At 34.9% G+C, this 17,460-nt stretch overlaps 1 protein-coding gene across 2 annotated transcripts; it reads right to left on the reverse strand.

Moving 5' to 3' along the window:
* Positions 1-579: 579 nt before the first annotated feature.
* Positions 580-16,208, reverse strand: LOC143543995 (uncharacterized). Of its 2 annotated transcripts, none has more exons than XM_077036182.1 (4): positions 16,060-16,208; positions 15,385-15,463; positions 15,127-15,227; positions 580-988 (listed from the first exon to the last, which is right to left on the reverse strand). In XM_077036182.1, exons 1-4 carry the CDS (start codon positions 16,132-16,134, stop codon positions 812-814), a joined length of 432 nt encoding a protein of 143 aa, XP_076892297.1. In that variant the 5' UTR covers positions 16,135-16,208; the 3' UTR covers positions 580-811. The 2 variants fall into 2 exon arrangements, with proteins under 2 accessions (XP_076892297.1, XP_076892298.1); XM_077036183.1 differs by lacking the exon at positions 580-988 and adding an exon at positions 13,880-14,043 and having other exon boundaries at positions 16,060-16,206.
* Positions 16,209-17,460: the final 1,252 nt, after the last annotated feature.

The following is a 17,460-nucleotide window of genomic DNA, read 5'->3' on the forward strand; positions in this document are numbered from 1 at the left end:
TTAATGTATGAATAAATTATACTTGTGTAGGATAAAAAATTAAGACACAAAAAATAAGTTATAAAAATAAATGAATTCTTAATATTTTTCAATTATAATAATTTAATTAGTTATATTAATTAAGTAAATAAGTATTATGGTTTATTAGTTATATTAATTGAAGAAGAGAATGATTAATACTTTCTTTATTTAGCTTTAAGCATTTAAAACTTAAAACAAAACTAGTAGTCCATATTCATTTCTCTCATTTCTTTCAATAATATCATTTCTCTCTTGAACCATCCTATATATATATATATATATATATATATATATATATATAGCAAGGTTATAATAAGAAGTAGATTTTCCTAAGAATTGTAGGAAGTGTGTTTTCACCTAAGATCTAATAAAACACACTGCACAATAAACACACTGCAACTAAAATAACACACACTTTTCATATCCACCGTCAGATCAACATATCTAACGCACCATATTACTTCTTACACTTCTTAGATACACTCCACTTCTTATTATAACCTCACCATATATATATATGTGTGTGTGTGTGTGTCGAGTATAATGACATCCAATATTCAAACTATTGAAACCAAAATTAGTGAGACTTCCACAAAATCTTGTAGATATATCAAATATCCATATGCATGAAAAAAAGTTACCTCATACATACTTTGACACACGTAAATGGAAAAAACTTATACAGGGCAAACCAATTGTCCATCACCGCTTTTGATCGACCGTTATTCATACATAGAAATATATAACTGATTGCATCACCACCACAATCATGCATGATCAAAGTAGATATTTAATGTGATTTGCCACCACCCCCACTACTAATTCGACTAGCCGGTTTCCCATAGTCCGGCAATTGGTTGTGCATGTCTGTTGTGCCGCCACTCATGTTAATAGGATCCTGATTAAAGTTATTCTCATCTTTAGTATTGTTATTGACGTGGGTTGTTGTCATAGCAGTGCAATCAATCTGAGTATAACATGTTTTATAATATAAGTATAAAATATCAAAACTAATTACGCACTAATATAACAATCAATCCGGGTAACATGTTTTATGGTATAATTAATTATAAAATATCAAAACCTAAGTTGGCATGGAGCCAAGTATGTTACCGATATAAAGGGTATGTTTGGTATGAAGTTTTTAGAAGCTTTTAAGAAAAACTCATACTCAATTAAAAGTCTTGTTTGGTTCAAGGAGCTTGAAGCTTTTAGGTTAGGAGTTAAGTTTAAAGCTTCTACTAGTAGTGTTTAGAAAGAGCTACAAGCTTTTATTATTTTAATTTACTTAAATAACCTTTCAAAATAAATATATTTACTATTATTGTTTTTAGTTATGCTCATTTTAGTAATTTTATACATTTTATTAAAATTCCAGTTACTCTGCCAAACATCTAATATATCTAAAAAGCTACAGCTACCCGCTACCAGCTTTAAGCCACCGGCTCTTCCAACTACACCTAGCAGCTAGTTTTTACAAACATACCCAGAATCTATTATTACTACTAACTTATGGTATCATTGAAGTTATATTATTATTTATTGTTATTTTTATCATTTTTGCTATATTTCCGAACAAATTTATTTAATTACTTGATTTATAATTGTGACGATATAAATTTCTTCCAATTGAATTTATGATTCCATCTACATGTACACTCCTTAAATAATACACGTCATATTTATTCTTGGGGTGCTAGGTAACACGAGGCGCATGAAGTCTGCTTTGCTCTACTTATCTGGTTTCTTGAAAATAAATGTGGTCGATCTTGTTATAAATGGTCTCATGCAAGTCATGAGACACTTGCTCGCTTGGTTTAGTGAAATTTGCCATTCCAAAAAAAAATATGTTAGTCGCGAGACACTTGTCGGGACTGTAAGGCAGGGTATGAGAGACAACTGTTCGGAGATGATGGTTGTATTGTTCAGGAACTAATATAATCGCCAGAATGGCAATGGACAATTTATTGTGCCCGACCACGACATTCATGTGGGATTTGGAAATGTAGGTCCTCTTTGGATGGATCTAAAAAATTTACTCGGATCAATCTGTGTTGTTAGCTAGCGAAAATCACTAACAACACTCGGATATCGAATCTTAGTCTATAAGAAAAAGAAAGAAAGATGAAGTTGAAGGTGTATGGTTAAGAGAGAATTTCTATGGTCCGCCATTTCTTCAAGTTTACATAACACTCGGATTGTGTATGTCTTTATTTCCTTGGAATTGATGTAGAATTATGAAGAGTTATGGAGAAATGAGATAAAGTGATCTTTTATATGGTCCGCCATTTCTTCAAGTTTACATAACATGGATACAAAATAAACGTACTAACGTACGAATTACACCGAATATTAGCAAATATAAAGACATACACAATCCTAAAACTAATATAGAATATTAGCCCTACAGGAAATGCAAGCCCGGAGACGTTAGTATATTGATGGAGTTAAAAGGGAAGAGAGACATAGACGAATCATATGAAACCATTTGACTATGGGTAGCGTCCTCTCAAACGACCAGTACACATAGTTTAAGAGTAAATCTTTAACCATCTCCAACCTATGAATCTATGGCTTACATGGCACAACTCTTCCAACTACCAAGGGTAAAGGAGGGGGCTCCTTGCCTGTCCTTTCTAAGAGCATCTACAACGGGCTACTCATCCCAAGGTCCGGATGATGTGGCCAGCAGCGGGCAAGGCAAGCACAAACTTCACCGTTGCAGCCATCAAGTCCGGCGAAGTAGTATGTGACTGCAACCGGCTCTGCGGACGAGAAGATATGGGTCCCATGCTATATAATATAGAAAAAGAAACAAGAAGGATGGATCAAAATTGGCAATGGCTTGAGCTGATGTTGAACAAGTTCACCCTTTAACCCAATTACGATTTACGAGCCCTAATTTTTCAACCGAAAGAACATAATTTTCAGGGCATTATTGGAGAATGAAATTCAAAGATCAAGATCAAACCTGATTCAATTAAGGATGGATGTGTTGATGGAATTTAAGAGTGATGTTGAATTGCAAAGTGGAAGATGAGATATGCGTTGAAGGTGAAGATATGCAATGTTGAATTTAAGAGTGATGTTGAACAAGTAGTGAAGATATGCTTCCAGATCTGTTTTTTTTATGCTACCAAATAAATATCTAGTTTTTTTTTTTCTATTTGTTTAATTTAATATTACATAGTATTATTTAAATATTATATGACAAATAAAACTATAATAATTATCATATATTATGAAAGCTAATTTGCTTTATATAATTTAGTTGAAGAATTAGCTGATGATGTGGTGGTTTGTAGAGGTTTGTTGTAGAATAAATAAGAGTTTCTGAGAAAAGTTTGAAATTTGACGTGACGCTGATAAGACGGTTTTTTGAAGTTTTATTGTTGTAGATGCTCTAAACGCATTATCCCATAGATTTTTGTAGGACCCAACAATTAATTAAATATATATAATCTTTTATCTTTCTTTTTTTCCTTTTTCTTTTTTCAATTTAACCTTTTATGTTTCATCCTTATACAGTTGTACATACATCATGTTCTATTGTGATTCTTTAAATTACTATTATATTTTTTTTAAATTATTTTCATATAATAATTATATATATAGATAATTATTGGATTTTGGTGTCATAAAATGATCCCCATTTCTAGAACTACGTTTTAAGTAAAAATTTAGTAATATATCAATTGTTGTATGGTGGTGTGATGGTTGATTATAAATACTTCACTCCCTAGCGTTCATCAAGCCCAAGTTTGATACCCATTCTTACATTTTAATTTTTAATTTTGAAGGTATTTTTGAATCTATTAGTTGTCGTGATGTCTTCACACTTAGATGTTCATTTTATTGTTTTTTTTCTTGAATATAATTTTTGAGTTTAGTTCATGTACCATACCGTTGTCACAAAACTTAGTTTTAACAATGGCAAATAAACTAGGATCTATGTGTATCTCTATATCCAGATATTGCTACGAAAGATATTTACTTGTAATAGGATCTATGTATAATTGTATATACTTCGAATATTTACAATCAAACAACTTTTCTAAATCATGCCATTATGATAGCTAGCCATAACAATTAACAAGCTAGCTAGCTAGTACGTATTATATGTGAGAAGCAAATAAGCGTAAATAGATACTACTTACAGGTAAATCAATGACGTCAACAAGGGGATCCCTGATTAGCGTATCATCTGCAGCCGTGGGTAGGGGTTGGTTATTCGTTGACGCTGCCGGAGAAACTGGTGGTGACGGTGGAGACTTATTCACAAACACAACCTCTTCACCGCCGACAACATCTTCCATTTTTTATGAACGTGTAAAACTCGTATTCTAAGTGTACAGAGTACTGCAGGTGCTCTTAGAATAAGGTTAGTGTCATGTACTTAAAGCCACCGAAAGATATCAAAGAAGCCACGCGTTATCTACTTCCCTTCTTGAATAACATGTGCATGCATTTAAAAAAAAAAATAGAAAAACAAACATTTGGACATATATTTTATATTTAAAACCAATTTTTTGTATTTATAAAGAGGGTGTAGAAAGCTCTAGCTACCCGTTAACTATTGTTATCAAATGCAACCGTCCATCAGAGTCATCGTTAGCCATTGATCGTTAAGGTTTCTTGTAGCATTCATGCCGTGTGACTTGCACCCCGATTATTATTTATTTTCTAATACCCAACCGGTCGCCTCAAACTGAGTATAAGCCTAATGGATTTCAGGTTAAGCCCAAGTCTAAGCTAAAGTTTGTTGGATTTTATGGTTGGTTCGGGTGAAGTCAATGCGGGCCAACCCGAATATGACCCGGTATGAGTTACACCGAGGGTAACGAATTTAAAACCCACTTAATCGTTAACTGGGTCGACACAATAAATGATGATGGATTAGGCTTTGTTTTGGTGATTGGGCTAAAAGCCCATTGGGTTTAATTGGATTAAACCCTAAATTAATTCTATATATAATATACTTATATTATATTAAACCTAACCAAGATATTAATATAATATTATCACCATCATCACCATAGCAGCCGGCCACCGTTTTTCCGACAACCCTAATTCCGGCCGCTGCCTCCCTAACGCGATATCACTCACTAACCACCGGAATCACTACCGCCGCACTTCTCCGGCAGCCGCTATCGCTATCCGCTGCCACTGTTGACTGTTGCTTCTGTTCCGGCGACCTGCTTCATTTTTTCTGGCGAAATCGTTTTTCCAGTGAACCCTTATTCCGGCCATTTGTTGCTGCTGCTGTCCATACACTGCGCCGCCACTGTTAATCACCGTGTCGCCGCCGTCGTCAGCCGCTACTATCACCGGAATAGTCGTTGGTGTTTATTTGTGTCCAGATCTAGCATAGTTCGTTAAGCTCTCGGTGTTTCTTCCCCGTTTCGATAACCGAGGTATAAATAACTTAACTAGATCTATGGTTGTGTTTTATCTCTTATTCGTACTCGTATAAATGTTGTAACCGGATCCGGGTTCGGGTTTCGGTTTATGGTTCGTTTACTCGTTTATTTATCCGCTGCGTTTTATAGTTCGTTTATATATATATAAATTATTAATATTGATTAATAATTACTTAAACGAAATAATTAACTAAAACGGGTTAAAAAGTTTGACGTTTTCGTTCCGAACCACCGTTGAAACCCAACAGTGGTATCAGAGCCGCGGTTACAACGTACGAGTCGATCCCGGTTCGTTTAAACCGGATCTACATCTCAAACTTTAAATCGTTTAAAGTTTATAGATCTAGATTTGTTTTCGGGTAATTTTAGATTTGGTCAAAGTTTTGTTTATTTTATTTGACCAAGGCAAAACGACCCGAAATTTAGTTTATTTTGAATATGTAAATCTGGCCCCGACCTATGTTTGTTTGGTTGTGTTTGGTTGTTGAGCTTGTTGTTTGGCCATATTGATGGTTCAAAAGTTGTAAATGGTTATATATTTATTTTCGGTTTTCTTTTGGCCATAAAGATGCTTCAAATTTGTAATAGGGCATATTATTGTTAGTATTATAAATATGTAATGAAGAAGACGCGAAGATAACCGGGGACGAGCTCAAGGATTTCTTGGAGTTAGTGGGATTTCGGACAAGATGACGGGATGCACGGAGAAGTCCATCCTTGTGGTTGTTTTGTGTTGTGAACCCCTTGACCCGATCGGTCTCCCTAATTGGCTCTAGCGAGACCGATCACCTTTTTGGCCATAAGGATTTACATATTATTATTTGCTATTGTGGTTGCTTGGATTGTTTATAATAGGATTATAATATCACCGACCTAATACCAAATAAATTTGAAAATAAGCATTTTTTATTAACCAATCATGTTTTGCAAATTAAAAGCGTTTTGATTTCCAAAACTAATAACTTAATAGTTTTACTATTAACTTAAAATTGGTTAGCCGTATCGCGAAAAACTTAGTTTTTAATAGGTTATTTAAAACTAAGTGTCCTAAGAGATGAAAGGGTTCATCATTTTGTCCCGATAATAAATACAGTAAAATTTGACTTTTACTCTATTTGGTAATTATAAAATTAATCCCAATTTAAAACCAATAGTTTATGCCAATCCTACTACAAGTCACACTTGAGGCATACTGCGAAATTTCGAGTGTTTGGAGCTAAAGCACCGCACTTGTTTTCTAGCTTATCCCATCAAGGTGAAAGCGTTTCGTTGACACATTAGACCCTTTCACACGTCACTGTACTAGGACAACTATTACTTTACTCTCTTGTTACGTACTACAGCTGTCTGGAGACTTAAAGTAGGCAAAGATGAGGCTAAACGTATCTATACAGACAATCGTTGTCTCTATAGGCCTCATAACCGAGAATTGTGCTCTATTCACAATTGGCAATCGTTGTCAGTCTGCCTAATCACTTATTAATGTTGTGTGCTACAGCTGCCTTTAATAACTGGAAGCCAGATTCTCATGCTCCTATTTTATTAATGTTATTGGGTCATTAATAATAGGATTATAACGTCGAAAATACTAATTAAATTTAGTTTTGCTTAATTAATCAGATGTCGTCAAACGAAAACTCACCCTACGCACTTAAGTCTATCCTTGAGAAGGATAAACTGAACGGTACCAACTTCATCGAATGGCACCGCAACTTGAGACTTGTTCTCACCATGGCAAAGAGTATGTATGTTCTCGATGGACCTGTTCCAATCGAGCCTGAAAACAACACAGTCGCTGCTCGAAAAGTTCTTAAGAAGCATAAGGATGACTCGGCTGATGTCTCCTGCATTATGCTAGCCACCATGACTTCTGAGCTTGCTAAAGGCTTGGAAGACTTTAATGCCTATGAGATGCTTGAGAAACTCAAGGGAATGTTCTAGAAACAAGCCCGTCAAGAACGTTTCGACACCATGAAACAACTCATTAGTTGCAAGATGGAATAAGGGTCTCCCGTCAGTGCGCATGTTCTTAAGATGAAGGGGCACATCGATCAGCTCAAGAAACTTGATTATCCCCTGCCCGATGAGATGGCTGCTGATTTCATCCTCAAATCTCTCCTTAGCTCTTACGACCAGTTCGTAATGAATTTCAACATGAATGGTTGGGTGAAGACAGTGCCGGAGCTTCACAACATGCTCAAGACGGCTGGGTTGAACATTCCTTCAAGGTCAACCAATCAAGTTCTGATGATCCGATCTGCTAGTAAGAAGCCTAATCCTAAGAACCGGGGTTATAAGGGTAAAGGCAAGAAGAATGTTACCATTCCTGCCCCTCGTGCCACCAATGCTGACAAAGGGGTTCCAAAGATACCACCGCCGCCCCCTGAGGAGCGCTAGTGCTACCGATGCAACCAAAAGGGACACTGGATGCGAAACTGTCCCGAATACCTTGCTGAGATCAAGATGAAAAGAGCCAATGGTGAAGGCTCTTCTCGAGGTATTTCCATATACGTTATTGAACTTTTCACTGTCTCTAGCAACACATGGGTATTTGATACCGGATGTGATTTCCACATCGTTAATGTCTTGTAGGAGCCTGAGAAGTGAAGGAAATTGAATAAAGGCAGCATGAAACTCATTGTTGGAGATGAGAAGAGAGTACTAGTTCTGGCAACTGGAGTTTTTCATTTTACTTGTCCATCTGGCCTGGTTTTTCATTTGAATAATTGTTTGTATGCTCCTGGTTTGACCAGAAACATCATTTCAGTTCCGTTGTTGTTTGAACAAGGTTTTAAGTACGTTTTTAATGGCATGGCTATTTCTGCTTACTTGAATGATATCTTTTACTTTGAGGCTAAACCTCGAAATGGTATTTATGATATTGATGTTCAAACTAATAATAACGTATATAATCTTTCAAACTGTATCAGATCTGGCATCAATGATACTTTTCTATGGCATTGCCGACTTGGCCACATAAACAAGGTAAGGGTTAAAAGACTCCAATCCGAAGGGATTATTGAATCCACAGGACCGGACTCTTTTGACAATTGTGAGTCTTGCTTAGTTGGCAAACTCGCCAAAGACTCCTTCACTAATAAAAGTGAACGAGCAAGAGATCTGTTAGGACTCATAAATACTGATGTGTGTGGACCTTTCAGAACCATGTCTAGAAACCATGAAAGATACTTCGTTTCTTTGATCGACGATTATAGTCGATACACTTTATGAAACACAATCATGAAACTTTTGTAAAGTTCAAAGAGTTTCAAAACGAAGTAGAAAAACCAACTTAGTAAAACCATTAAGATACTTCGATCGGATCGAAGTGGAATGTATCTCAGCTTAGAGTTAATTAGTCATCTAAAAGAGTGTGGAATTGTTTCACATCTCACTCCACATGGCACACCCCAACATAATGGCGTGAGCGAGAGGAGGAATCGAACTTTGCTAAACATGGTTCGAACGATGATGTATAAAACTAACTTGCCTCACTCCTTTTGGAGTTTCGCCCTTATGACCGCCTCCCACATTCGTCATCCAAAGCGGTCATTACTTCTTTCATCCTGATACAAATATGATTTCTATCAAGAGGAAAGGCCACTTCCTCGAGAAGGAATTTCTTGATCGAGGAACTGGAGATAACATTGTCGATCTTGAAGAGATTCGAGAACCACAAACAACTGCTGAGGAAGTTAGAGCGTCTGATCAACAAGTTGTTGTTGCTAATACATCAGACGTGAACACGAGCGTTCGCAAAAGTAGTAGGACTCACGTACCAAATTCTAGATACTTATGGCATCTAGATGGTCCCGAAGTCTTATTAGTAGCCGAGTCTGGTGACGAGCCTACTAACTACAAATCTGCTATCTTGGATCCGGAATCCTAGAAATGGCGTGAAGCCATGAACGCCGAGATGCAATCTATTCATGACAATCAAGTCTGGAACTTGATTGAGCTACCTCCCGAAGGTCGGGCAATAGGGAGCAAGTGGATTTTCAAACATGCATCTTGTAGCTGGAATCTACATTTTGATGAGAATAATCAAAGAGTTTGATTTTATAAAAAATGAAGATGAGCCTTGTATTTACAGAAAGGCTAGTGGGAGCACTATATCATTCCTCATCCTGTATGTGGATGATATACTGATAATTGGAAACAACATTCTTATGCTTAAGGAAGTTAAGCACTGGTTGTGATCTTGTTTCGCAATAAAGGATCTTGGAGAAGCTTCTTATATTCTGGGAATCAAGATCTGCCGAGATATATCTAAGCGGCTTCTAGGGCTAAATCATAGTACATACATAAGCAAAGTTATGACACGCTTCTCAATGGACAACTCCAAGATATGAGTAGTTCCATTGCTAAAGGAACCGTTTTCGCAAATCGCAATCTCCGGCAATGGACATTGAGACAAAGCACATGCAAGCAATTCCAGATGCTTCAGTGATTGGCTCTGTCATGCTCGCTATATTATGCACTAAACCTAACGTCTCGTAAGAGTGTTTGGAGGAGTGGAAGAGGAGCTCACTGTAAGGTATTACACTGACGTTAACTTTCCGAATAACCGAGATGTTTCTCACTCATAATCTGCTTGGATGAAGAAATTCATAGCCAACCTCGATCTGGTTCCAAGTTTAGGAAAATGATCGACGTAATATATGGTAACACGGGTGCTATTGCTCAAGCCAAAGGGCCCAATTTTCATCACATGGCCAAGAACATTTTAGTTCCACTATGTACGAGAATTACAGGAACATAAAGACATCGTGATAAGCAAAGTAGACACATATCAAAAAAACTAGCTGACTCATTCACTAAGCCAATGACTCAGGACAAACATGATCAACATAGAGATGCTATCGGGCTTACACTTGCTAGTGATTTATTTTGATATAGTATTTGGATGTATGAACATTTAAACAGTTGTACTTTTAAATTCACATTTGATTTCATGGTTAAATGCAAACGTTGAATGATACAATTGTATTCTTTTTAATACGTTTAATCCATGAATATTATATTCTAAATTATCCGTAGTCGATCAGACTCGTGGGAACGATTCTGAATTAAGACTATTCTGACTTTGGACTCAAGCAGTTGACTTCCAAACTCACAGACCTCATTATGAATGACGTTGGATGTAACTCGCATCAAATCATCTTCATGAATCTTGATCATAAGATGTTTTGATAATAGTATGCTCATTTAGTATCCTTAGACCTGAGATACAATGATGATAATAGTATGTTTTGATAATATTGAAACTTTCGTTTACCAAGGAATATTCTTTGATCATCTTAACCGATGTTGCGTAACTGCCAGCCATAAAGGCATTGATTGGGAATGTTCTGGAGTTCAGTGGGAGTTGTATGTAGTCAAGATGGGATTCTGTACTCTTACATTTAAATGTAAAAGTTAGACAATTGGCGCCCTCGTTGATTCAAACTGGTAAAGTGTGAGGCCTCACCCAAACTTACTATGTGTTTGATTGGACCACTTTGACTCTATATCGAGAACTACAATAATTGAACACTATATGAGAATGATTTGATCCATGTCTCATTGTTGAATTGATGTATTATACAGAAAGGATAGATGACAAACGATTACTATAAATTCATTATCTTGCAATAAGGTATTCCAAGATATTTTGGTTATGGATTTAAAAATGTCATATTTGGTTGGGGATAGCTATGCGTAGCTAGAACGCCTCTAACTGTTAACGTTGTGATACTTGACCCAAATCCGTCCAAGTGGGAGACTGTTGGATTTTATGGTCGGTTCGGGTCAAGTCAACGCGGGCCAACCCGAATATGACCAGGTATGGTTACACCGAGGGTAACGAATTTAAAACCCACTTAATCGTTAACTGGGTCGACACAATAAATGATGATGGATTATGCTTTGTTTTGGTGATTGGGCTAAAAGCCCATTGGGTTTAATTTAAACCTTAAATTAATTCTATATATGATATACTTATATTATATTAAACCTAACCTATGGGTCAAGTTATTCTACAAAGGGCAACAAAAATGAGAAGTGTGAGAAGTCATAAATAATTGACATGTGTCAAGTGGGGCTCAAAAGAAAAAGGGTATATAGGTAATTGTACACATTTTCTCTCTCCACATGCAAGACACATGTTAATACCCCTATCATTTTAGAACGTTTATAACTTTTTCGTATGATATTTTTTTTTAAAAAAAAATTCATCATAATAACAAACGTTTTGTTATCTTTAATATCAGTATGATTTTTGTTATATAAAATTTAAAACAAAAATCATGTCATTGTGTCTTTTCGCACACCATTGTGTCTTTTTTCGTCATTGTGTCTTTTCGCACACCATTGTGTCTTTTCGCTTATCATTGTGTTTTTTTTCGTCATTATGTCTTTTCGCACACCATTGTGTCTTTTTTCGTCATTGTGTCTTTTTGCACCCATTGTGTCTTTTTTCGTCATTATATCTTTTCGCACACCATTGTGTCTCCTATCATTGTGTCTTTTTTTGTCATTGTGTCTTTTCGCACACCATTGTGTCTTTTTTCGTCATTGTGTTTTTTCGTCATTGTGTCTTTCAACTCATCATTATGTTTTTTTAAATAATAATAACACCGCTGTGTAATAATAATATGTAAAAATAATGATAAAATAACAACAAATTATCTAATACATAAAACACAATGATTAATACATGTTACACAATAACTTGAAACGTAAAACACAATGGTGAATACGTATAACACAATGACCTAAAACGTAAGACACAATGGTGAATACGTATAACACAATGACCTAAAACGTACGACACAATGGTGAATACGTATAACACAATGACTTGAAACGTAAAACACAATGGAAACAACATATTACACAATCATTTGAACATAATATACAATGAACGCAATACTATTTTTCTCAAATTAAATGAATTTGTCATATGTCAATCCGAATAAAAGACAATGAACGTATTACACAATGACTAAAAGTTAATGACGAACAAAACAACACAATGACGTAATCTTTGTTTTAATTTTTGTTTTTAATATGAGTACCAATTGAAAAATATAGTGACCAAAATCTATAATACAATTCATATGAGAACTCAACTAAAAGACACTATGAACAACAAAAAAACACAATTAAAAAAACCTATTAATTTTTTCTTATTTTTATATAACAATATGATACTCATATTAAAGATAAAAAAATGCTTATTATTATCGTGAATTTTTTTTAAAAAAAATAATGTCATATTAAAAATTTATGGACATTTTAAAATGATGGGGGAATTGACATTTGCCTTGCATGTGGAGAGAAAGTCAACAAATATGGGTTATTACCTCCATGCCATTTTCATCAATTTTTATTTATTAAATTAATCTCAGCCATTCAAATCTAAGATCAATGGACTGGATTCCTTCTCACCCTTCTCATTTTTATAGTCCTTTGTATTTTAACTTTACCCCCTAACCTAGATATTAATATAATATTATCACCATCATCACCATAACAGCCAGCCATCGTTTTTCCGGCAACCCTAATTCCGGCCGCCGCCTCCCTGATGCGATATCACTCACCAACCACCGGAATCACTACCGCCGCCCTTCTACGGCCGCAGGCAGGTATCGCTGTCCGCTGCCACTGTTGACCGTTGCTTCTGTTTCGGCGACCTGCTTCGTTTTTTCCGGCGAAATCGTTTTTCCGGTGAACCCTTATTCCGGCCATTTGTTGTTGCTGTTGTCCATACACTGCGCCGCCACCGTTAATCACTGTGTCGCCACTGTCGTCAGCTGCTACTATCACCGGAATAGTCGTTGGTGTTTATTTGTGTCCAGATCTAGCATAGTTCGTTAAGCTCTCGGCGTTTCTTCCCGTTTTCGATAGCCTAGGTATAAATAACTTAACTAGATCTATGGTTGTGTTTTATCTCTTATTCGTACTCCTATAAATGTTGTAACCCGATCCGGGTTCGGGTTTCGATTTATGGTTCGTTTACTCATTTATTTATCCGCTGTGTTTTATAGTTCGTTTATATATATAAATTATTAATATTGATTAATAATTACTTAAACGAAATGCTTAACTAAAACGGGTTAAAAAGTTGGACCGTTTTCGTTCCGAACCACTGTCAAAACCCAACAAAGTTAATATCAATTCATAAACAGATTCGACCTCAAATTTTATATATACGAGGAATACTTTGATTATCATCACATGTTAAAATCATACTTTTTATTATAGCTTAAATTTATAATACAATATATCAAACTTTGAAATACGTAACATAATTTCCACAAGAAATTTCTACAAGAAAGTCTGTAGATTACATAAAAAGAAGTTACCTGATCATAAAAACTTTTGACACGCATACGAGGAAATAACTTATTACATGGTCTGATCATCCACTGATCACTAATTAAACACACGTACACAAATAGATTATTACACCACCACCACACTCATGCATGATCATCAACAATTATATCTTTAAGTCATGCGATTTGCCACCACCCCCGCTACTAATTTCGCTGCCGTCCATTCCTGTGCCACCACCGGTGTTGATTTCTCCACTGTCCGTTGTTGTGGTGCAGTCAATCTGATTATATATCATATTTTATAGACATAAGTATAAAATGTCGAAACCTAACTTAAGTTATAAACATGGATTCTACTATTACTACTAATTAATAATATCCATGAAAGTATATTACTCCAGTATTGATTAAACAATATTACCTTTTATAGAAACAGATTTAATTATAGTAGAGGGGCATGTAACGGGATAAATCTCAACCTTCAATGAAAGATAATCTAGGACTAGCATGAATGGGGTCATTATTATGCTGATTTTTAATTAATTTCTTTTATTTGTTAAATGTAAATAAGTTTTATATGTCACATTATAATTTCACAAAAGTATATAACAAAAACGAGCACTAATTTGATTTACAAAAGAAATGTGAAACTAGCATGTAATGAAAAATTATTTAAACTTAAGTGAGTTGAGCGTTTATATATACCCTGCATCGTCAAGCAAAAGCAGTTCATAAAAGTTATGCATATAAAATCATTCTACTTTTCAACACTTAGAATCTAAACTCATGATGGTCCAATTTTGTAATATAAATCAAGAATTATTAAACTACCACCAATACATAATTAAGCTTTGAAGAAGCAGATTGACCATTTTTAGGTTAAAGCGAACTAAAATAATAACAAAATCGTAGAAGAAAGTGTGTGTGTTCATTGTTTATACTCAGTAGGACATTATTTCTGTAGGTGATCATAGATTCAATGCTAAGAATGATGTATTAAAACCCGAGACTTGAAAATTTGACTTGACAACAAAGCATGCGCACAGTTTGATATAGAATTTCATGTTTTTCTCTACCCTTTTAGTGGTTGAAGCTAAATAGATAATATTATATCTCAAAAGTATACCTGAATACTAATGTAAATTCATAAATGTTTTGGTATCTTGCACATTATTGCATGGATTTCCTAATCAAGATCAAAACTAGAGTAAAGACTGCATGAAATTGAAAAAAAAAGCTAATTTAAGATGGTCCCCAATAACACAAATAGACTAAACACATAGAAAACGCCTAATGATAAAACATTCAGAAAATCAATTCACACAACACAAATATACTAAACAGAAGTTACACAATACACATACCTTGATGCCTATCGAAAACGATAGTTGATCGGAGTTGGTACCTTCACCGCTCACCACTATCTGGTTATTATCTGAAGAAACCAAAGACGCTGATTCAACTCCTGTTTGTCACATTTTGAAACAAATTTTGTTAATTCACTGAAACCAGATTTCAAGGCCTATTTGTATTGTATATATTTAAACTTGGTAATTAATTGTTGAAGCAAAAAAAAACAAGGCAGTTCAACAATCAAAATTTACTATATAACGTGATCTCACCGGAGATATTAACGGTGATCTGAATAGTTTTACGGGTTTTATTGTCGCTCTCCGTGGTCACCTCCATCAAACTGCTTTCCTGCAACAACAATTCAACTACACAAATTAATTAAGTTAAACTAACTCAAGTACGTACACAGGTCCGGTTATTCACACTCCATTTAATATTTCATACCCTAAAATCAAGACCCCCTTTTGATGATAAATACACAAATCGCCGTTTGATTGGTAGGAAATGAAAACAATCATCTTTCTGACAAATACTCAAACGGCCGTTTTATAAGTGAGAGACTATGATTTGAAATTTGGAAGTCAAGACGGCCGTTTTAGACATTAATTACAAACTGCAGTTTATGTGACATTAGATTACAGACTGTATATGTATAGCATGCCCAAGTAAACTTAAAAGCTCATAATTACGGAAGCTGAAAACCCTAGTTATTTTAATTAATATCCCTAGCTATCATGTGATCTTGCTATAAGAAAAATATTTACTTGTATTATGATCTAGATAAACTTGAAATTTACAACTAAATTAGAATAGCACTTCTATACTTTTTATTTAAAAAACTTATATGAATCAACTGATCATCATGATAGCCAAGACTAGTACTTTAGTACTATAATAGTACTATAGTATAGTATAGGATAGGATATCAAATAAGCGATACTTACAGGTTCGTTAGTCGTTGATGCTAGCGGATCAACTGGTGGTGGAGAGTTAGTCTCTAGCTCTTTTTCTGCTTCCATTTTCTTAAAACAAGGTTCAGGTATTTTAATTTGTTTTAAGCTTACAAAATGGTTGGTTTATGTGCGTTTAGAATAGAGGTAGTGACATCTATTTATAGCCAATTTTGGAGATATCAAAAAAGAGTAATTTGATATCTAGGTTAGTGACTTAGTGGGGGTTTTTTTTTAAGTTGCAGAATAGATTGGATGGTACCACCTTATCGAATTTGTATGTGCATGCTTTTCAATAAAAAGTAAATATTTTGGCTTTCTTTTAGATTTTAAACTAAATTCTTATTGCTTTTCTAAAGGATGTAAACGTGTCCGGTTTGCACATTAATGTCTCAAGTTTAATAGAGCATAATCGAGGTTTAGCTGAGCTCAAACTTAAATTGAAATACATTTAATAAAACCGTACGTCTCGAATCTCAACTTTACTCAATTACTTGCCTAGTTTGATCATCATCACTATAAACAATCCAATCACAATTTAAATATAAAAACATTTATATAATATAAAATAAAACTTGATTACATAACAATATTTAGTTTGATTTGTTTATTTTATTTTATTATTTTTTTTTTTGAACAGCAACAAATTTCATTTAAACAAAAGAAACCTCCAGCAGGTGGCTAGAGAAATTCCAAAAATATTACACAAGTCACCAAATAAAAAAACTACAACCAGCCCTTATATGGCCTTTAAACCATAAAACAAGAAAGAGTTTCTCTCCAAACCAACCAAACCATATTCTTATGTGTTGATCTATACTTTATCTAACCAAAGAGATTTATTATAATCGCATCCACTATGAACGGAGTAGATCAAGAATCCCGTTTTCAAAGATCCGAGCGTTACGACTTTTCTAAATGAACGAAATAGTGGAGAAAATAATGGAATGCAAAAGACGCATGCCTTCTCTGTCTTCGGGTTCCTTAGCAACATGTAATAGTTGCTCAAAAGTGTTTAAGCCCGTTAAATCCCATAGACACCAAATAGATGTCGCCTTCCACACCTCTTTTGTTCTTGGGCACTCAATAAAAACATGTACAGTGGATTCCGCTGTTGAATTGCACATTCAGCAAACAAAGGTACTGAGTTCAACCCTCTAGCAATTAAATTCACCACAACCGGGGTCCTGTTTTGCAAAAGTCTTCGAATAAAGTAGTTAATCTTTATAGGTATCCAAGACTCCCAGATACCAATAGAAGAACCGTCCCTATACAAATGATCAGCCATGCATCTTCTCAGACTTTGCACCGGGAAAATGCCCGAGGAATTCTTTAACCATTTCCGACCGTCATCCTTGCCATGGTGAAAAGAAAAGCAAACACAAACATCTCTTT

The sequence above is a fragment of the Bidens hawaiensis genome, unplaced genomic scaffold, assembly GCF_021521415.1.
Source record: "Bidens hawaiensis isolate Kalapana, Puna unplaced genomic scaffold, B.hawaiensis_p1.1 tig00013425_1, whole genome shotgun sequence".
NCBI classification, from domain to species: Eukaryota; Viridiplantae; Streptophyta; class Magnoliopsida; order Asterales; family Asteraceae; genus Bidens; species Bidens hawaiensis.